At 42.3% G+C, this 23,152-nt stretch overlaps 1 protein-coding gene across 1 annotated transcript in view; it reads right to left on the reverse strand.

The window, feature by feature from the left end:
• Window positions 1-23,152, reverse strand: part of fstl5 (follistatin-like 5) — a 151,428-nt gene that overhangs the window by 63,499 nt on the left and 64,777 nt on the right. Inside the window, exons 5-6 of the mRNA XM_086106122.1 lie at window positions 6,809-7,008; window positions 4,828-4,948 (exon numbers count right to left, since the gene is read on the reverse strand). Of these exons, the coding sequence (XP_085962248.1) occupies window positions 4,828-4,948; window positions 6,809-7,008 (321 nt within the window). The remainder of the gene's footprint in view (window positions 1-4,827; window positions 4,949-6,808; window positions 7,009-23,152) is intronic.

Below are 23,152 nucleotides of genomic sequence, written 5' to 3' on the forward strand. Positions count from 1 at the left end.
TTTTATAGTGAAGGATCATGTTTAAGAGTTCCCTGTTCATAGCTTCTTTTATAGACAAAAGGACACCTGAAGCGAAAGCAGACCTTCACCTGCTACAAAGGTCTGCCTTTGATCCTCTTCCGTTGCTAGTTGCCTCTATAAAGATGGTGACGAAATGACAGGTGACAAGGAGATTGATGGAAATTTGCCTGAAAGTCATTCTGGAACTCCGGCATCATGTCTACTAATGTTAACATCAACGTGGTATCTTCTGTCCAAAGCAAGCGAGCATTAAACTGCATAGGGACACTGAGTGAATAATTTGTCTCTTCATCCCGCAAAGTAATGTCCACTTGAAACAAAAAATAGAAAAACTGTCTCCGCCGCTCTGATTGGTTTCATCCCAAGGACGAGTCTTAAGAAGAATTCCAATTGGAATCCGTTTTGCAGCACGACCTCAGCCACTACGTTTAAATGAATGGCATCATGGAAAGAAGTGATAATGTAATGTGTTTGAAGGCTTTTTGATGGATTTTTTTAATTTGAGACAGAGCTGATTCCATATCAGTTACTAACGCTTGGAAAAACTCAACCCTGCATTAAAATCCTAATTTGAAAGATTGAACCCAATTGGTGTCTTATGTTGTGGAGGGGAGCTGTCCATTTCCTTCTGGCCCTCCCTGGACACAGGTTCTTTTTCTGTGTCATCATTTCTCTATATGTTGGAAGAAAGACCCAACACCACGTCGTCTTTTCTGCAGTTTATCACAACACAATACGAATCGAGTCGGGCTCCTGAGAGTTTCAGATTTCGTCAGGAAGCAAAGGAAAAATACCGTCTCACGTTTATATAGGGATATGTTAAGGAGAGGCGGGCAGTTCTGCCCCTTTTGTAAAAATCAGAAACAAAGGAAGGTTGATGCAATTCGATCTCGGCATGATGGGAAAGTCCAGACCTCTCCTGCTCTGCATAAATCTTGAGATAAGTGTTCCTCCTCAGGGGAACTTGACGACCTTCAGGGAGTCTCCCGAGATTGGGGACGCAAAATAAGACACTTGGGAGCTGTTAATCACTCAAGGGAGAAGACGATACAAACTTTACACTACATCCTTTGTTTTAAGACTTTAAACAGATGTTCAGGTGAGAGACTGGTACCAATAGTACTCATAGTAAGGCTAAATTCCTACAGATTGAAACTGGCATGCTATTTTGAAACCCATACTTTGACATTGAAACCCTAATTTCATTCCTCTGTCTTGAAACCCTAACCCTACTTTGAAACCATAACACAGACTTTCACCCCTAATTTGAAACCCAAACTCTGTATTAAACTCTCACCCGGACTTAAAACGCCCAATTTGTCTGTGAACCTCTAATACTTATTTAAAAACTTGCTTTGGAACCATAACTCAGGCTTGGAACCTTAATTTGAAACTCAAATCCTGCTTTGAAACTCTAAACCTGATTTATGACCCTGGTTGAAAATCGTAACCGTAGTTTGACACCATAACCCTTGGTTTCTGGCGCATTCCAGTTGAAATGTGGATGGGATCTCATAGCTTACCCACAATTCATTGGGCCCTGATGCAGTAGATTATTCAAGCATCAACGTTGATGTCATTTATTAAAAGACATGACGTGCGTGTCTGGTGGCTTCCTCCATGCACGTTGATTCTGGCGTGAATAATGCATAGGTCTCTCCAAAAGGTGGGCTGAAGCGCTCTTGTTCAGGGAGCACCCGCGCCAGGTGCTGTTATCATGTAAAAATGTTGAAATTAACTCTCCTGACCATGGCTAAACTTTCACACAGGCGCTTGCCCCACTTCTCTTACGGCTCTCATACAACAGCCTGAGGTTGGAAATTGCTGGATCGCCTTTGTGCCCTCCATCCTGTGTCACTGCTGTGTGGTCTCTTTTTTGAAAAAGGTCGCTGTCCTGCCTCTCTTACATCTCTGACATTCATCCATCCAGCCATCCATTTTCTGATCCGCTTATCCTCACTAGGATTGTGGGGCGTGCTGCAGCCTATCCCAGCCATCTTTGAGCAGTGGGTGGGGGACACTCTGAACCGGTTGCCAGCCAATCGCAGGGCACGCAGAGACGAACAACCCTCCGCGCTCACGCTCACACCGAGGGACAATTTGGAGTGTTCAATCAGCCTGCCGGGCATGTTTTTGGAATGGGGAAGGAAACCAGAGTACCAGAGAAAACCCACGCGGGCACGTAGAGAACATGCAAATTCCACACTGGAAGGCCGAAGCTGGAATCGAACCCTGCACCGTGAGGCCGACATGCTCACCAGTCGACCACTGGGCTGCCTCATCTCTGACAAAATATTAAATTTCCAGGCAGCATAAAAGGGACTTTTGGTTTGACTGGTTGTAAGAACATGCATTATGAAGAGACCGCATATCAGAGTCGACTGGAACACTCACCCATTAAAGATGCCATCCCCACATAACGTGTAATCATTAATTCTGCATAGAGAACTCTTTGCAGCATGCAGAAAGACTCCACTCGGTGCTGCTACTTGAGTTAAGGAACAAACTTCAAATGGCTTTGGAAGGTAACTTTGATGTATGTGTATCTCTCTCTTTCTCTCTCTCTCTCTCTCTCTCTCTCTCCCTCTCTCTGTATACACACACACACACACACACACACACACACACACACACACACACACACACACATACACATCTATATATTGATTGAGGAAGGCAAGTGCCTATAGGAAGTGGCCTCTTCAAGGCAACACAGGAGTGTTCGCATTGTTTGCAGTTTGATCCCAAAGAGCTTTTCACACACACACACACACACACACTGGCTGACAACTTTGTGTTGCCTGATAAGATGAAGGCGACAGCAGCGTATTCTGCCAGCCTCCCCCCACCCAACCCCGCCACTAAATGTGTCACGCCAGCCAAATGTCAGAGGAGATCCTGTCAGAAGATATCGAGGCAGGCCACAAAAAGTCAGATGGGAAAAGGAGTCATGAAAGCGATGACGATAGCAAAGAGGTGGAGGAGGAACAAAGAGAATGGAAAAAGTGGTGTGTTTGCCTTTGCTGAGCACCTGTGTCACCCTTAATGACTTGTTGTGTGACCTGCTTTCTTTTTGGCAAATACTAAGCGCTCAAACTTCTGCCTATCCCCACTGGACTAACTCAATATGCTTTGATGTAATGATGTGATGAACTAACAAACATTGAAGCTAACCAAAGTTGCAACAAAGGCGCTTTACACACATAAAGACAATGGGGCTGTTTTTGTCCCAGTTTTTGCCCCTTCCCAACCAAGGACGTCAAAAGTCTGATATTGAACACTGAATAGTTTAGGTCCTGAATACACTAAAGAGTATAAACCCAACAGGGTTCTGAGGTCACCAGACGTGGGTCAATTAGTGAAGTCCAGAGTTCAAACCAAACATGGTGAATCAGCATTTAGCTGTTATGCACGCAATGGGATAAGCTGCCAACAGAACAAAAGTCAGCCTCAACTGGAAATGTTTTAAATCCAAGTTAAGAATTTGCTATCATATCATCCTTCTGTCTGAAGTGTGTTCAGCATAGATTTTCCCCGATAATGGGGCTCGAAACAGGTCGGGGCCGACAAGCTTAACTATTTAATGTGTTCAACATATCTAGCCAAAAATGTTCACATAAAAGCCACAGATTTCCGAGTCATGACTTTGAATTGTGGCGTGAATGTTGCCAATCAAGATATGCAGGAAACAAGGAAACAGCAGTAAATAAAACAATATGTCCGACACAATGTCATTGTGTCGGGACCTCAGGAAACTGAGGTATTTTGGGGTTCAGGGGTCGCTCCTTAAGACTTTCTATAACTCGGTGGTGGCCTCGGCCATCCATTATGGCATTGTCTGCTGGTCAGGCAGCATCTCAGCCCGGGACAGAAAGAGACTGGAGCGACTGATCAGGAAGGCCAGTTCTGTCCTGGGTTGCTCCCTTGACACTCTGGAGGAGGTGGGCAACAGAAGGATGCTAACTAAGCTAAAAGCTATGATGGACAGTCCCTCCCACCCTCTCCAGCCCGCCCTGACAGCACTAGGTAGCTCCTTCAGCCAGAGACTGTTACACCCGCTCTGCAAGAAGGAGAGATACAGACGCTCGTTCCTACCAACTGCTGTCAGGCTGATGAATAAAAAATAGCAACAATAATATTTAATAATTGAATGATGTGGAAAACAACTGTAAATAGCACTGCGATTTATCCATTTTGTATTTATATTGCACTTAATTGGACGGTGTTTGTTTGTTTTTTCTTCTTCTTTCTGCCTACATTCTTGCTGCTGGAGGCTGTAAATTTCCCCAGTGTGGGACTAATAAAGGATATCTTATCTTATCTTATCTTATTTCTTTGCATAAAAATGGGCTCTCCAGCTGTCAAGTCGTTTCTAGATGACAATGTAATTTTTCAGTTCTCCCGTGTCCGGTCCTCATCAGAAATGTGTCCACATTAGTGGCAGAAGAGAATCTGGCAGAGGAGTGTGGTGCTCTGTGTTTGGAGTGCCCTATGAACATTATGATCAAAACTCTTAAATGCTTGATATGTTGTCCTTTTATGAAACCGATGGTTATGGTATACCTTGGATGGTTATTTCGGATAGGGGTGTGTGTGTGTGTGTGTGTGGTGGTGGTGGTGGGGGGGGGGGGGTCAATCAGTGTTATGTGTCTGACTCTACTCCACCCATATCAGTTATGGAAGTTGTACTGTTGCTACAAATGCTGATCATACAACCGCATTCAGATAAAGATGCTATTTACACATTCAGGTCTTATTCCCAGTGTTAATGATTGTCATGGTACTCTAAAAACATGGTCAGCCTACCGAAGGTAGTATACAATTCCTCCCTGGTCAGGCGCTGGTCATCATCGACATCGTTGTACTTGAGCAGATCCAACAATGTACACTCGCCAACGTCCTTGGGCAGACCCTGGTGCTTGATCACCTTGAGAGAGGTAGGACAACGATCCATTATTTTTACTATTATGATATTATTATTCTTATTCTTATAGTCTTATAAATAATGTAAATAACCAACATAGCAAACCAACATCCTTACGAATTGACATTGTACCTGCCTAACATCGTCTCAAGCCAACACTGTCACTAACAAAGCTTGTAAGAGATGATGTTGCTAGCTGACACCACATTAAACTGACATTGTAGCTAAAAGCCGATGATATAAGAAATGACATTCTAACTCACTGACAGGTAACCAACATCACAACTACTTTAGGGGTAATAGTGAATAACCGCCATTGTAAGTGACCGACATTGTGGCCAACCAACATCATACCTAAGTGACAACGCGACTAGACAACATAATTAACTAGCTAATTTCAGGACATACAGATTGTAAATAACGAAACATTTGAACTGACTGACAACGTATCTCACCAAGATCACACCTAAGCAATTCCACAACTGAGAATTAAAATGTATGGCATTGAAACTCAACAAGATTGGAGCTAACTAATGTCATGGTAGGCCAACACCGTGACCAACAAACCTTGTAATTAACCAACCTAGTAGTTGACCAATATTGAATTTGATGACCAACATGGTAGCTCATCAACATTGTAACAATGTACCTAAAAGACATCATACCTAACCAACGTCATATCTAACCTAATTACAGTGACTATAATTGTATTTTTTCCCTGACACTTAACAGCTGGTCCTTGCTGTTAATATGTGATGTATATGAACACTGTTGCAGCACTTAATCTCATTTTCAAGGCTAAATGAAGTTGAAAAGATGCATCAGGCAAGCTGGTGAAGGGCCTCTTCAAAGTCACATTGGAAAATTACACCCTGCACTGTCGCATCATCTTTTGACGTTAGGTTTGCCTTAACAAGCGTTCACTACTTGCAGGCTGTCATGAGGCACAGTCTGTGGATGTAAAAAACATGTTAAAATGAGATGTCAAAACAGCAATAACAACACTCTGAACTTCAGATGGAATACATGAAAGGGAATCTGAAGAGACATTCTGATGTATATAACAAAGCTAATCAAAGTAACCCCGCTCTTAATCTCCTAACGATAAAAGGCATTTATTCACTGAATCTATTACTATTTTCATAAAAATAAATAAATAAATAAATAAATCTTAATCTTCTTATAATATTGATGTTTTTCCATGAAAAATTGGAAACAACATTTTCTCAGACCCACCTTTATTATCAGAAGATGATGGCTTTTATTGCTTAGAAATTCGGACTGTGCAAAAAAAAATCATATTCTCATACTACAGTATTCCGCCCTTTTTTTCAAGCTACACTTTTTCCCTTTTAAATACAACATTAACCTCATTAAATTACTGCTAGTTTTCTTGGAAAATAATGTTTTTCTTTAAGAAATACATACTAACAATACATGGACAACGTTTTGTTATGACAAAAAATTCCGACTGATGAAAAGTTGCAACTTTCATAGTCTCATCCATCTGTTTAGTATATTGTTCAGCTAATATCATAATTTCCCGTGGCATTTTTAACCAACAGTCACAACATTAACAAAAGTTTATGTTTTTTCTTCATCTCTGTGTACATCTGGGGTCTCCACATCCGGTCCTCAGAAGCATCCACCCAGCATTTTTTAATAGGTTTCCTTGCTCCAACACACCTGATTCAAATGAGTGATTGTGAAGAGGCGTGTGCAAAACTTGTTGATGAGCTGATCAATAATGTCAGCAATGGGCAATCTAATGTCATTAAAATTGGTGGTCAGTGGCTAAATTCCTGATGAAGAGTACAAAATGAATCATTTCAACTCTAAATGGGTGATTTGCTTTCCATTTACCTGTGAAAGTTCGCCTGTTGAGATTTGCCCATTGTTGTCTGCATCGAAACCTCGAAACATAGCGTCGACCAGCTGCTTCCTGGCAGCCATATTGTCCTCGTGGGCTTCACGTGTCACCTTTGTCACCATGTACCTTTTGTCGTACACGACCAAGACCTTGGCCTTGAGGCGCCGGTAGTCGCTCAGTCTGCAGCTGTCGCCTGGAAGGAGCAAAAAAGCTGACATTAAACACAATGACTGAAAGGTAAAGTAGTCCATTTACCACTTTCACAGTGGAATATGAATACTGTATGTGAAGAACAATGAAATACTCTGTAGATATTCAAGAGCGTGTCACAAATCAAATTGAATAATGTCAATCACTAATGTCATTTAAAACTCCACTGCTAACTAGTGTGAGAAGCTAATTTAGCCAGATACAGTTTCACTCAGGGCTTTTCGTCATGCTAAACTAACCACTTGCCAGCTAGTGCAAGGTGCTAACAAAAAGGTTGACATCACTTAAAAATGGCCAATTTCCACTTTGGGTCCTTGATGAGTTCATGATTTACAAATTGGATGACATTTTGTGACGATTGTTAGTGTCGGTGAAATTGGTGCAGGTGACAACACAACATTTATAGCGAGTTGAGGGAGAGGTGGCTTAGTCGACTAGCGACAGGATCACAAATTAAGTGTTGCCTTTAACAGCCACCTTCTCAGGCTATCACATCATTGATGTGAGGAGGCCACGACGAGGTCACGAGTCAAACGCGGAGCAGTCACTGTCAGATCGTCTCCGACGTCTGCCCGCTGTTACCACCACCATACATCACTGAGGCAATGACTGAAATTTCATTGGACATCCAGCAGCAGTGGTGGGAAGTAACCAAACACAAATACTTCACAACTACTACGAGAAAAGTTTCATTATCAGTAAATAGCAATAGAATTAGTGCAAACCACGTTTCGCGCAAAAAATGAAAACATTGATTCTGAACCAACAATGGATGTGACAAGACCCCTCAGCTATCCATAAGATGAGTTTTGATTGCAGATTCAACCCAGTGTGTGTTCAGCTAACCAATTTCATGTGTAATGTTTCAAGTCAAACAGTATGCTGATGTTTCTTTTGTGTGATGTTCTCTTGTAATGAGCAGTTTAGATAGAGTATGGAATGCCGTCACGTTGTGTTTCTGAGTGGACACAAGCTTTGGGCTGTTAAAGGAGTAAAAAGTGTGTGGTGATGGCTCGCCCATGAAGGGACGACTGTTGTGACTCTCTTGACAAGAGGCAGCGCCAGACAAGCCGCCCGCTTCGCAAATGGCACAATGAATAAAAGATAAATGGCTGTCGGCGGACCCTCGGGGACGTGAAGGTCACGGCCGTCACGGTACGGCGCACACACGCTCTGAGGTACAGTAACCATCGCAAGCCTTTCTCTCTCCGATTGTGAATGGAGAAATAGAGGTAATGTGAGATGTTGATGTGTTTGTTTGCATGCTAACAGTACAGTATTCCGCAAAGTCTTCAGCGGAAACTCATTTGACGGACGAACACATTGACAAGCAATTCCAATTACAAATGAGCATCCCACAAAGCAACGCGAAAGCCACATCGCATTGTGGAATGCGGTGGCCATTTTGATTAACATAAACAGTACCGTATGCAAAAAAGGCTGTCAAAGGGGGTAGGGGGGGTGTTCTTCATGTGCTTTTTTCTTCCTTGTTTTGGTTTTGTTTCCACCTGTTCGTGTCAACCAATCAGCTCCCCTCAACCCTTTTGTGTCTTGTCCAGGTGTTCCTTGTTTTCTTGTCAGTACGCTTGTATTTAATTCCTGGGTTGTGTCAAAAGTTTTTTTTAATACTTTGACAACTTTTTGTTGAGAAAAAAAACAACAAAACATTTTACAAACTACAAAATTCCACAGGATACAGCATATTTGTCTTTTTCTTTTTGTTGGTGTGGCAGATGTGTTCACATTTGCCACACCAACAAGGCTTGGAGTGGAATCATCTCAACATCATTTTCAAGTCATTGGAGCTGTATGGTTTTATTCAATTAAATTTGGATCTGTGAATTATTCAGCAAAGAGCAAATAAAGGGAACAACAAAAACATTTAAATCATTCTTTTTTAAGCCGGTTCATGTGTCCCTGAAATGAGACAGAGCGAGAAATCTTATGCTTTGTCAAAAAGCAACATTCTCGGAAAGATGGATGTCTTTTTATTTTATGTGGCCGACCAAAATGAAATTGCTGGAAATGGCTAATGTGCGTGATCCATCCAGACAAAAGCAGGCCAAGGTTCTGAAGACGCAACCGCTCTACAACTCTCCGCAGAGCTCTTTGGTGTAATAGCACATTTATTCACGCATGAAACCTTATTTACCGGTATATCGATCACGCCCTATAATTTGAAATACAGTGACAAAACCCCTTGTTTCTTCTTTTTAATGTTTCTTCTTAATGCATTTTATTCTGGAAATGTGTTGTAACCTTTTTTTTCCTGAATGACGATGGACCAATATATCTCCATCCATCCATCCAGCTGTCAATTATGTGAGCCGCTCACCCTCACGAGGGTCACAGCCGTGCTGGAGCCCATTCCCAGCTGTCTTCGAGCAGTGTAAGAGTACACGCTGAACTGCTTGCTAGACAATTGCAGAGCACACATACAGAAGACAAACAATCTTTCACGCTCACAATCACACCTCCGGACAATTTTGAAGTATTCAATCAACTGACCATGCGTGTTTTTGGAATGTGGGGAAAAAACTGAAGTACCCGGAGAAAACCCATGCGGACACGGGGAGAACATGCCAACCGCACACAGGAAGGCTGGAGACGGAATCGAACCTGCATCTCTACACAGTGAGCCGGACGTGCTAACCAGTCGAGCAAATGTGACGCCATCTATCTATCTATCTATACACACACATACACCCAGCGACTGATTGTAATGTGGCTTCTATTCAAGGATGCGGCAATAAGATTTGAGAAAATGCAGTGACGATTTCCCTGTGGGCGGCCCGGTAGTCGAGTGGTTAGCACGTCGGCTTCACAGTGCAGAGGTACCGGGTTCGATTCCAGCTCCGGCCTCCCTGTGTGGAGTTTGCATGTTCTCCCCGGGCCTGCGTGGGTTTTCTCCAGGTGCTCCGGTTTCCTCCCACATTCTAAAAACATGCATGTCAGGCTGATTGGACGCTCTAAATTGTCCCTAGGTGTGAGTGTGGGCGTGGATGGTTGTTCGTCTCTGTGTGCCCTGCGATTGGCTGGCAACTGATTCAGGGTGTCCCCCGCCTACTGCCCGGAGATGGCTGGGATAGGCTCCAGCACCCCCCGCGACCCTAGTGAGGATCAAGCGGTTCGGAAAATGGATGGATGGATTTCCCTGTGGGCGGCCCGGTAGTCCAGTGGTTAGCACGTCGGCTTCACAGTGCAGAGGTACCGGGTTCGATTCCAGCTCCGGCCTCCCTGTGTGGAGTTTGCATGTTCTCCCCGGGCCTGCGTGGGTTTTCTCCGGGTGCTCCGGTTTCCTCCCACATTCCAAAAACATGCATGGCAGGCTGATTGGACGCTCTAAATTGTCCCTAGGTGTGAGTGTGGGCGTGGATGGTTGTTCGTCTCTGTGTGCCCTGTGATTGGCTGGCAACTGATTCAGGGTGTCCCCCGCCTACTGCCCGGAGACGGCTGGGATAGGCTCCAGCACCCCCCGCGACCCTAGTGAGGATCAAGCGGTTCGGAAAATGGATGGATGGATGGATGGATTTCCCTGTGAGCTTCAGAAAAAACAAGTGCCGACAGGTAGTGGCCTCTTTGAGGCAACACAGGAGTGTTCACATTGTTTGCAGTTTGATAACAAAGAGCTTTTCACACATGTGCACACTCACGCAAAGTAACAGTTTGCTCTGACAGTAGTAAGGCAGTAGAACTTTTATTTAATACCTATTTTTTTCCTGGAAAAAAATCTTAACATATACTGTATATGTACAGTATATATATACCTGTATATATACAGGTATATATCCTTTTAATATGCCATCTGACAATGATAAGGCAAGACACCTCACACAAAAGCGCAATCAGCAACAACGCTTGCTTCGCTAAGTGGTAACCAACGGTACTCATACTGATGTGTCGGCCCGGAGCCAGACCCTACGCCTTCTCCCGGAGACCAGGGGCGCGCCGAGGCGTTCCGCCTCTTACCGGGCGTCAGCTGAAGGATCCGGTGGGCCGACACAAAAAAGCGAAGAGACGATCCTTAGTCGTGCCTCTGAAAAAAAACCCCTCTGAATTCTCCCAAGAATACACACACGTTTTATAGCGATATGAGGGGCCAACCCCTCTCATTTCATTGGTTAGTTTCTACGATCACTTGTCAATTTAATGGTGTCATACTGCGTTGTGTAATTCTGATTGGCTGTGGCTTTCTTCGTTAGCTAGATTTTAATGGTATCTACAATTACTTCACAACCTGGTTTATGGATTATAATGGTATCACAGTTGGTAAAAAATATAATAGGGCCCCTACTGGGCCTTTGTGTGATTGCTTGTGGATTTAACCATATCCGTATGCTTGGCTACCTAACGACGATATTTGCTGAGCAGACAACGGGCATTTTCTGCTAATCTTAACAATGACCATTTCAGGGCAGCTAACTTGCTTTGCTATGACAACCACATTCCATTGCAGAGCAGTTAACTTGTATAGCTATGGCAACCATACTCATCTTCCACTTGCCACGTTGGAATGTATAAGGTTTGTATTCTTTACCTCAAACATACACCACTTAACATAAAACAGATACCACAATGCACACGCACTTCAGTACTCTCTTTGCTGCGCAGGTCAAGCCGTTGATGAAATGATACAGAAAAGCATTGAGTGTATCTGTCCGAATGAGACATAGTAGAGGAGATTGACGGTAGGTAACTAACATGCTTCATCAATATACAATTAGCTTCTTGGTTCCACATTTGTTTGACATATTCATTTCTCTGTTTGACAACCGTATGCCCGTTTTTCTCTATCTACTATGATTAACTAACGTGTTTTAACACAATATTAATATAAAACAGACACTACAATACCTGTCAACTTTTCGGAGCGCCAACCTGTATAAACTACCAAAAAAATCCTTATAAAGAGCAAGAAATCCCATTTTATATGTCAAAATAACGGCAGAAACCCCCCCACAACATTTTCAATGATATTTATTGTAGATCTCCATAATACAATGTCTGGTTAATGTCTAATCATCATTCTACTTAGTGGCATTACTGTCTTCAGAGTTGTATTCCTACGTTACTTTTTTCACCGACTCCAGATATTGAAAACACAGGAAAGTTACTGGAAATGAAAGCATTCGAGTAGACTAGCACCATTCTGGGCAAAAGCAAACGGAACTACCCGTTAGGGGGGGGGGGGGGGGATTTTCAGAATCCGTATGATTTGTGCGATAATGCCATATATGTAAGATTCACCACAAAATCCGTATGAACTATGGCTAAACCGTATGAGTTGACAGGTATGGGTACTATTAAAATCCAACCTTACTCTTTTATGTCTCACACAAAAAAGCTGCGACTCAGCAGCTGAGAGTGAACACTGAGTTGAGAGGGACGCATCGCCAGTGGCCTAGGCCGCCGCCACTCCCGCCATCCATCAGCACGGTGACAAGCCCCAAGTGCAGGTCACTGATGGCAATCTTGAAGGGCAAGTGCAGGCCATGACAACTGAGCTAGGCAGTAAACCAATGCGTTATGCCGCACATTTACAGTTCACCTCAAAAGCGCCAGTGTCTTATCTCTTGAAGACTGGGGCCCGATTTTTACGGCTGATTCCGATATTTGGCAGAAGAAAATTCCAAGACCTGATTAATCGTCCGATGAGTACATAAATATGGAGGCTAAAAAAAACAAAATGAATGCTTTGGAGTGGCCAAGTCAAAGTCTGGATTTGAATCCAACTGAGATGCTGTGTCGTGACCTTACACGGGCAGCTCATGCAAGAAAACCCTTCAATATGGCGGGGTTGAAGCAATTCTGAGAAGAAGAGTGGGCCAAAATTCCTCTGGAGCGATGTGAAAGACTCATCAACAATTATCGCAAATGCTTGATTTCAATAATTGCTGCCAAGGTTGGCACAACCCATTAGTACGTTCAGGGTGCAAGTGCTTTTCCACAGAGGGTCAGACAGGTTGGGGGTGGGGGGGTTGTGCCTTAATAAATGGAAACTTGAAATCTGCATTTTGTATTTCCTTGAGTTGTGATATTAAAATTGGTTTGAAGAACTGAAATCCTTGTGTGATAAATATGCAAAGAACACAGGAAGGGGGCAAATATTTTTTCACGCAACTGTGTGTGTTTGTGTGTGTGTGTGTTGGGTGGGTGTGTTTGTGTGTATATATGCGCTTCAAGTTTTGCAAATAAAAATGTAAAAATACAGCCATATCGGCAGCCACATTCTGGAAAAACGCATTGTTTCATGTGCGAGAGAGGTTTCCCTGCATGCAGAACAAAGAGCTGACGTGACTCAGAGGCTTTGTGAATGCCTATTCTGTACTGTACATGCCCACTCAAACAAGGCGCGTGATTGGTTCACGGAGCGACATCGATCAATGAGAGCCCAAGTGGATTTATCCAGTGAGCTGATTAGTTAGGCATACGGCAGCCTCGCACAGCAGTTTCCCTTGTCCCACATACTGTATCTTATTGTTGTGTTTGCGATAACTTTGTTTGATTAGTTAATCTAAGCTCCAACCCCTTGCCGCCCCCGAATCAATGCGTCCCGGCTGTGTGGGAGTGTCTAAGCCTGCTTGTCTGAGATGGCACTATCAACAGGAACAGGGAAGTTGGTTCGCAGCCTTGACCAGGTATAGCCTCATTTTGAAGGTATTCCAACCCGGTCAGCTATTTTTTTAGCCACATCACCGGGAAGCAGTGACAGCTCAGACGAAGGCTTAAGTGACAGCCAAAACTGTCAACTGAGTATTAGTTTTTTTCTTTCAAACAAAAGGCCGTTGTCTGATAAAAAAGAACTCTTAAACCTATTGCAACTAATAAGAAGACAAGATTAATGTCACAGCGCTACCCATCACCATGTTTTTCTCCAATGTAAAAATTACAGCTACACCGTCAGTGCCTCCAGCAGAAGAGTTTCAGAGGGAACCAAATGTAATTTAATTAAATATGTGTGCTGTTGTCATCTTTGTCTCAAATATGTCAAGTATAAATACCGTTTACAGATATATCACATACCAAAAAAAATCCTGTTTTTTTTTTCACCTTTTGCGGGGGGGTTTCTGCACCCCATTAACCACGAAAAATTAGGGATTATATATACAGGTATATATAAAACTTGTGTTTTGGTCCCTTAATGATTATAACAGTCAATGTATGAATTAACTGCAGAATAATTGACTATTTAATGAAACTTTGTCCTTTTGCGTTAGTTTAAGTTTACAACAGAGGGTTTTCAAAATTCAGTCAATTATTTTTTTTTTCAAATTTTCGGATAGTGATGCGAGTGTCATTCCGATTATAATTTGAAAGAGGCCCTATTTCTAAGCCACTATAAAATATAGAACAATTTGAAACAAACACTCAATAAAGGAAAATTAGAAAATACTTGAACAATGATTCCATTAAAATGCATTGCACATTAAAGTTGAATTTGCGCCAAAATAAATATTTAACCCAACAGTTTCTAAATATTAATTCATTTAATGCCCGTTGTTTTCTCAAAACGGGAGAGCCGATGCCAGGCATTTTTTGACTCCACAAGAACAAGAACAATTTGACCTCGGTTCCTTCGAGATGAATTACCTTGTCATTTGCTTTTGTACAAGAAACTTGTATTTTCGATTTTACATCAGCCCATTTAGGAAGCCAACTCGCCAAGTATGAAGTGATTGCATCCTCTGCTGACTTCATCTTCAAAATGATTTATTTTTCTTAAAAGAACATAGCATTGGCCTTCAGCCACTTGTGTTCACTTGCACAAACACCCGAGCAACATCTTTCACTACGGCATTGACTGCGACGCCTCGTAAAGCAGATCAGACGCCATCAAAGTGCCCTGTGTTGATTACTATAAATAACTTTTATTGGCACTTGAAGGGACTGAAACATAAACGGTGGCGTAGCGCACAGGTTTGTGTTTCCTGCACCACAAATAACAACACGCTAGCTTCTCAGTGGGAGATAGAATCATTCCTGGGATGAAGTGTCACATGGTCGGCACTTGATTTAAAGACTTAATTAAGGTTCACCCCTGTGCTGGACAAGCGAGGGATTTCTATGAATGCCATGCAATTCAGACGCAACTTTATACAGCACAACCCAGAACCCGGCTGCACGGAAAGTTTCACAGAATCACAGAATTCAAAATTGGCTTGACTGACCTCATAAGGAGTATTTGATAGAATACCGCTACAATGAAATAGAATCCTTCCACTTCAAAATGTAACATCCCGGGTGATTGAATCGTATCACAACGCATGCAATTAATCATCTTTTTTTTTTTATTCCAGTTTCCTGTTCAGAGCTAATCGAATCATTTTCCAAAGGTTTTTTTGATGACAACCAAAACAAGTTCAGAAGTTCTTATGTAAAGTGCTCTGACACGAAACACACTGCGTTTGTCTGCGATATGTTCATGTAATTTGATGTTGGCATAATATTCATCAGTAGAATCACACTTACTAAAACATTTATGATATTTTTGGCAACCATTTGAATTCACACAGTGAAAACACCACTGTTGACTTTTTGCTCGCACACACACGCGCGCACACACACACACACACACACACAAAGTAGATCACTGTAACAGGCGAACTGGCAAACACTGATTATCACAATGTCTCTTGTGGTTGACTGGTAATCCTCTCTGAGGTCAGCAGCAGGTGAACGCACACGCGCGTACGCACACACACACACACACACACACACACACGTTCACACCCTCTCAAGGCATCATCATCACCATCCGTTCAAGTGTAAAGTGATATAATCGCATAGATCTACTGCGCCGCATGTGGCATCCTCCTCAGCCTTCATCGATCGGCTCCTTAAGCTGTCGATTTGACACAAAGGTGAAGCGTCACCATCTCGGCAGCCATGGCTTTTATATTCTATCGCCTCTGCCAAAGTTGTTTGGTGAGCGGGGTTACCATGCTTCCTAAAATAAAGTGAATACTAGTAGCTCCTTAAAAATGTTTTTGGTGGTATTGGAGACTCTGAAATGTCCTCCCATGTGCAGCCAGAGCTGGAGATGTTCACCCCCAACCCCCTGGTAAACAATGTGACAACATAACACCCACTCTCATGCACCACCTTTGGGTGAATAAAAACAGAGATGTCATGTAAATCACGCAGTCAGAGGAGCGTGAAGCTCCTTCTCATAGCTCCTCTCGCTAGCAAAATGAACTTCGTGTGGAATTCGGTCAACCGCATGGCTGCCCAGCTATCTGGCATCTGCTTAGCGCTCCTTCTCATTACGCATGCGGCTGCCCCAGCTCATGTTGGGCGAGCGAAGTAGGCTGCACCCTGGACCGGTCGCCAGCACATTCGACGCAAACAACCATGTACGATTATGGAAATTTATCGAGTTGTCAACTGAAGCTCGCGTGCAAATTTTTGAAATGCGGAAGAACGCCAGAGCAAAATCCAGATTACTCAACTCAACTCAGCTTCATTTATAGAGCACTTTCAAAACATCCATAGCGGCAAGTGCTGTAGATAGTAACAATCTGACAAATAAAAACAAAGACAGTTCAACATCAACGTGGGGAATAAACACAAACTCCACACAGCAAGGACGGAGGTAAGATTTAAATTGGAACCATAATAGTGTCAGGCAGACACGCTCGCCACTCCTGCCCACGACCACATCGTGTGACGCGAAACCAAAAGCAGCTAAACTAGAACATGCATGTCACAATGTCATGCCACATACAATAAATCACACAGCCAGAGTTGTGTGCAGCTCCTTTTACTCACACAATGAATACATCATAAACCGTTTGAAGGTTTGAGCTCACAAAAAAAAAATCAATCTTCTGAAAGAAAAACACCTATCAGGTGATAATTAATGAATTAATTTATGACTCTTTTGGAAACAGTGTGTTTTTATGGGAAAACATGAGATTCTCCAGTGCACACATTTTAAACGGTAGAATTAATATATGATACCAATGTCATACAAGTCATGACAAAACATCAATATAAGACCCCACCATGCATGCCACCACCCACACACTCGGTTCCAGCTGTGATATTTACATCTTCGTTGCCATATCCGCACTACTTTTGGTCAATTTTTACTTTCTGCTCCAACTGACCAGAAAACTCTCAGCAAATAATAAAACAAATAAAAATGACAAATGACAAAACATGATATTTATCTGGAGTGTGATTTGGCTGAAACTGAGCCAAATATTCACCACAACTGTCACGTTGCGCAGTGGTGGTGGACCCCAAAAAGCAGGCAGGAGAGAGGAGCAGGGTGTATTTGAAGAAGGGTATTGATAAAACACAGAAAACTAAATCCTAAACAAACAAAGTCCAAAGTAGCAAACAAAAACCATGACTGAACCTCAAAACTATCAATAACAGAAACATGACAAACAAACAAACAAACATGACAGCAGCAAAAAGCAACAATGAGTGGTCGGGCTGGGAGTCCTTTTAAAGCACTAATTACCTAATGACCAACAGGTGTGCAGCTGCAGGGGGAGCCCTCCAGTGCCACCTGTTGGTCCCAAACCGAATCATGACAACAAAAAGTTTAATTATGAGCGCCGTTGAGCTGTTTTTACCACTCTTTTCAATATCCAGTATTGAAACATCCATCCATCCATTTTCCGATCCGCTTATCCTCACAAGGGTTGCAGGGGGTGCTGGAGCCTATCCCAGCCGTCTTCAGGCAGTAGGCCGGGGACACCCGGAACAAGTTGCCAGCCAATCGCAGGGCACACAGAAACGAACAACCATGCGTGCTCACTCTCACACCTAGGGAAAATTTGGAGTGGTCAGTCAGCCTGCCATGCATGTTTTTGGAATGTGGGCGGAGTACCCGAAGAAAACCCACACACGCATGGGGAGAACATGCAAACTCCACACAGGGAGGCCAGAGCCAGAATCAAACCCGGTGCCGGAGCTGGAATTTAACCTCTGCACTGTGAGGTCGACGCGCTCGCCACCCAGTCTGGAAACATCCTCTGTTCAGATGTGTACTGTATATTTCTTCCATTTTGTATATATATATAGAATATAACAGAATATAATGGAAGAAAGTGTATCTGTAATGTGTATTTTCATCAGGGAAATATGGGTCATTGCATTCATTTCATGGGTGTTTGTTCCAAGGCCATGTCCTGAGGGACTCGACATCCTGCCTTCCCGGAGTGCTGCTCGTAGATAAATTACTTTGTCGTCCTGCCGCTGCCAAGTGGGAGGGCGACGTGGCCGAGATGGCTGCCAATACGGGCAGATGACTCCATACATCAGGAAACATTTCGATTTCCGACCATTCATCCGGCAAGACCAATGAATGTTCCTTCTGGAGGCCAATATTTTACCGTCCTGTTGACCTGGATACAGCCTCGACCCAGCAGTCAAGCTATCCATCTATCCATCCATCTTGGTGTTAGATTAGCCCTCCTTGACACACATAATTAGACAGGAGACTTGAGCTAGGCCGTGGTATCGCTACGACATTTTCTCTTGCTATGGCCTTCCCTTTCTATGGCACTCTTGGGCACACGAGTAGATGGATCCAATTAAGATTGCGGAGTCATACATTTTTACATGGGTGAGGCAAAGTTGGCCCCCTGTGTGGGAAGAAGTCATTATCGTTCATGAAAAGGAATGAAATAAAAATGAAAATGCATTATTTTTAATGGAAAAATAACAGAAACTACATGTTAAGTAACGAAACGTCGCTACAATTCGAGTGAAAATGTTCTTTGGTTTTGTCCCTGTCAATTAAAAACATATCTCAGCTACCTGGGTTTATTTAAAATGTATTATCTTTATTTACTCGTACTTATTTTAATCAGTACAGAAGAAGGAATGTCAAACCGTTTTTCGAGATGTGTCATTTATTTAAATTTTTTATCTCGCGCTTTAACAAATATTCCATCTATTAAAAATGCTAAAACTAATAACAAAGCCAGTAAAAACTAAACTAAACATTTACAAAAACAAAAACTAATTAACACTAATAGACTTGCTCTAAAAAGCAAGTAAAACTAACTCCATTGAATAAAAAATGTCAAAACGGAACGATAAAAGTGAAAACTCCCAAACTATAGTAGTATAAGAGATAGTATAAGAAGAGGACTCAGGTTGGACACGGCAGACCGTCTTTGGCATCTGTCAGAAAAGGCTCCACGGTCGTGTATTTGATCTTTTTGGCACCCATTAAATAGCTCACCTTCTGCTCCCCTTTCAGCATTGTTATCAGTGCAATCGATGCCATTGCAGATGCCTTGCAAGAGTGAAAACACGGACATCATAGGTTGTGCTGCATCTTTTCTGAGTGCAATATTAGACATTTCACACCAAAAGATGGCGGCTTAATGCAGTTTCTTTTTTTTTTCTTTTGCTGTTTCTTAACGCAGGTCACAGTATTTGATCAATACTGCTGAGCCCCCGAACTGGTTGCCAGCCAATCACGAGGCACACACAGACGAACAAACATCCGCACCCACACTCACACCGTGGGACAATTTGGAGTGTTCCATTAACCTGGCATACATGTTTTGGGAATGTGGGAGGAAACCGGAGTACCCAGAGAAAAGGCAAAAAGAAAAGGCATAATCAAACCATGCACCTCTGCACTGTGAGGCCAACCAGTCGACCACCGTGCCCACCCATTAATGAAATCATCAATTAATTTAGTATGTTGCAAAATACATTTAATGATTATATTTGTCATGGTTTTGTCTTGTTTATGTTTCAGTTCCAGATAGAGTGCATTGGTGTTCCGTCCAGCGGCGTACCTGTCACGCATTGTACTCATCCGACTACTTAAGGACTGCCAAACCGACAACCTGACACCGGATTATTCAGACTTCCTTGTATATTCTAGATGGCCCAGGACCTCATAGACTCTCTTCACGTTTTTACCTTTTTCTAGTGTAAGTAGTACACTATTTTGGATTCAAGTGATATTCTCGGTTTGTATTATACGCATTTTGGATTTGTTGTCCTTTTGTGACAAGCAATTTTCATTTATATTTGTCCTTGGCTCTTGCAAGCGTTTTTGGTTTGTCTTGTTCTATCCTGGTATATTGTGACTCGCGTCATTCGGTGTACTTTGTCAATCTTGTGAGTTTTTGTGTAAATAAACATTTTTGTGAATTCTCATCTGAGTCTATGGTTATAGAATTCTGTCCAGCCTTCATGACAATATTGAAGCAATTTAATAATCATTGATGCCGGCAGATACAGAATAGTCATTGCATGCAGTTTATTCTAATCATTAAAGGTGCCCCGGTGGTCCAGTGGATAGCGCGCCAACCTCACAGTGCAGAGGTTCAATTCCAGCTCCGGCCTCCCTGTGTGGAGTTATCATGTTCTCCCCAGGCCTCCGTGGGTTTTCTCCGGGTACTCTGGTTTCCTCCCACATTCCAAAAACATGCATGCCAGGCTGATTGAACACTCCAAATTGTTACTAGGTGTGAGTGTGAGCGCGGGTGGTTGTTCGTCTCTGTGTGCCTTGCGATTCGCTGGCAACCAGTTCAGGGTGTTCCCTGCCTACTGCCCGAAGACAGCTGGGATAGGCTCCAGCAGCCCCCACGACCTTTGTGAGGATAAGCGGATCGGAAAATGAATGAATAAATCCTTAAAAATGGCAGTAAATAATTACAAATCTTATTCAGTGATTACATGTGAAGAATGCAAGACAATGCTAAAAACAACAAAAAAAGGGAATTTAAATACATATTGACATTTAAAAATGAAAATTCTGTTTAAAAAAAAGCTTGTCAAGTAAATACATGTCATTAAATAAATATGAATGTCTAAGTAAATAAAATCTGTCTGAAGTAAATATAACTGCTACTTTATTTTAAAAAATGCTTTTAATTGATCAATGAAACAATTACAAAGGCAATAACATCCATCAAAATGCAATTAAATGAATAACAAATCAATTACATGAATCAAAATGGCAATTAAAGTGTTTGGAGAATGAAAGAGTCAAATAAAGTTCATTCGACAAATAAAACTGCCATTGAATAATGACAAATGTCCTGAATCATATACAGGTATATTGGTTGAAAAATGCTCATTAAAAAAGCTTAACAGATAATAAGTAAACATTATCTTTCACAATGTAATCTTTGATGACAATTTGATGCATTTCACATTTTAATTTAATTAACGACTATTTAAATGCTCAACCTTCCACAAAGCTCAGCCTATTGTGTTGTTATCAATGTTATTAGACCTGTCCTGAAAGCACGCGCAGTGACTTGGACTTTCGACGTGGTCTCCGTGGCGATTTGCACTCACGCTGTGATAAGTGGGGAACTTTTAATACGGTCTAATGATAATTTTATGAAAGGTATAAGAAAGGTCACACTTGAGTCCCCGAGTATAGTTTAATCACACGGGAAGAAAGTCCTACAGGGAAGGTTGTGATGGGGACGGTGTGGAGTGGACTATTCATAGCTTTGATATGAGAAGAGGCCCACGCTACGGTGACCCAGCCGAAGCTCTCTTTCTTCCCTCCTCCTCAAGTGTGCGGTAGCAAAGAGACGAGCAGCGGCACGCTAAAGCGTTTTTAAAATGGTAAACGTCAAGACAAACACCTACAAGTTGCTCACATAACATAAAAGAAAAAACAAACTGACAAACGAACAGCGGCACGTCGCAGTCCTTTCATGCAAATTGCACAGCCAGAGGTTAGCTTAGCTCCTCACCGTAGCACCTCCCGCTAGCACAATGAATCAGAATCAGAATCATCTTTATTGGCCAAGTATGTAGAACACACAAGGAATTTGTCTCCGGTATAACACGCTGCATTAGTATCATCGTAAACAACAAACAAATATGAAATCCACCAGCCGTGTCATGTGAAGCAAAACTCAAAGCATCAAAATTACAGAACGGGACATTTATCATTTGGTGTGGCAGTCAGTTATTATTCAATAAATAATGTAATGCTTATGAAAAAACATGCAGGTAGCTCCTCCTCTGAGCTCCTCTCACAAGCACAATGAATAGAGTACATACAGTAAGTATATGTCATGTTTCCTTTTGTGACCAACAGGTGGCACTGTGGGGCTTTTCCCTGCAGCTGCACACCTGTTGGTCGTTAGGTAATTAGTGGCTAGAAAAGGACTCCCTGCCGACCGGTCATTGTTTGTGGCTGTTTGTATGCTACTGTCATGTTTTTGTTCCTGTGAGCTTTTTGCCAAAGCCATGGTTTTGGTTTGTTCCTTTGGAATCTTTTTGTTTTCATGACTTTGTTTGTTCTGGATTTATTTCCTGTGTTTTATCAATACACTTCTTTCAAGTACACCCGGCTCCTCCCTCCCGCCTGCTTTTTGGGGTCCACCACCACCACGCAAACGTGACAGTATATACTAGTGATGGGTCCATGAGGCCTCATGAGGCGTGTCGACACAATGACACACTGTGTTGATACTGTACTGATACTGTGTCGCTGACCACTGCCACCTGCTGGACCTTCAAAATCCCTGCAGCCAACCCACTTGACAGACTGAACAAACTGATTTGATGATGACATGTATACAATGCACTACCTCACTCTACCCACAATAGCCACAAGCGCCATTGTTTATGTTGTTGTCTATGCTGTTTATATTGTTTATATTGTCTATACTGTTCAGATTACATGTCTTTTTTATACAGTGTAGCTGCTATCCTTTCTTAGCTGTGTGTGTTTAATGCACAGCATGTTTGCATGCATGTATGCACTGAGGATTGAGAGGAAGAAATTTCACCTATGCTGCATGTCATACATAAAGCATATTTGACAATAAAGATGACATTGACCCTTGACAATATCATTCACATCCATGCATTCATATTGTATCATTCAATGTGTTTCAATAATGTGAAAATCATGTGAATGAGGATGCTTGTGGGCTTTGTCTTCACAAATTTTGATTTAGAAAAATAAAATGCTCCAGTGTTTTAAATTTCAGTCTGTTGCGTTTAATGCATGCTATTTCCCCTGTTGTGGAGAACACACACACACAATAGAATAAGACATGTCAAAAATCCGAGAGGCACTTGGAGAGACAAGGAGATTTTAATAAATACCTTATTCTCCAAAAGGAGATCAAAATGGCTCTACACGGCGGACAATTTGTATTTTTCCG

This window comes from Hippocampus guttulatus, chromosome 2, assembly GCF_054856545.1.
Source record: "Hippocampus guttulatus isolate MCC_2025c chromosome 2, RoL_Hgut_1.0, whole genome shotgun sequence".
Classification (NCBI taxonomy): domain Eukaryota; kingdom Metazoa; phylum Chordata; class Actinopteri; order Syngnathiformes; family Syngnathidae; genus Hippocampus; species Hippocampus guttulatus.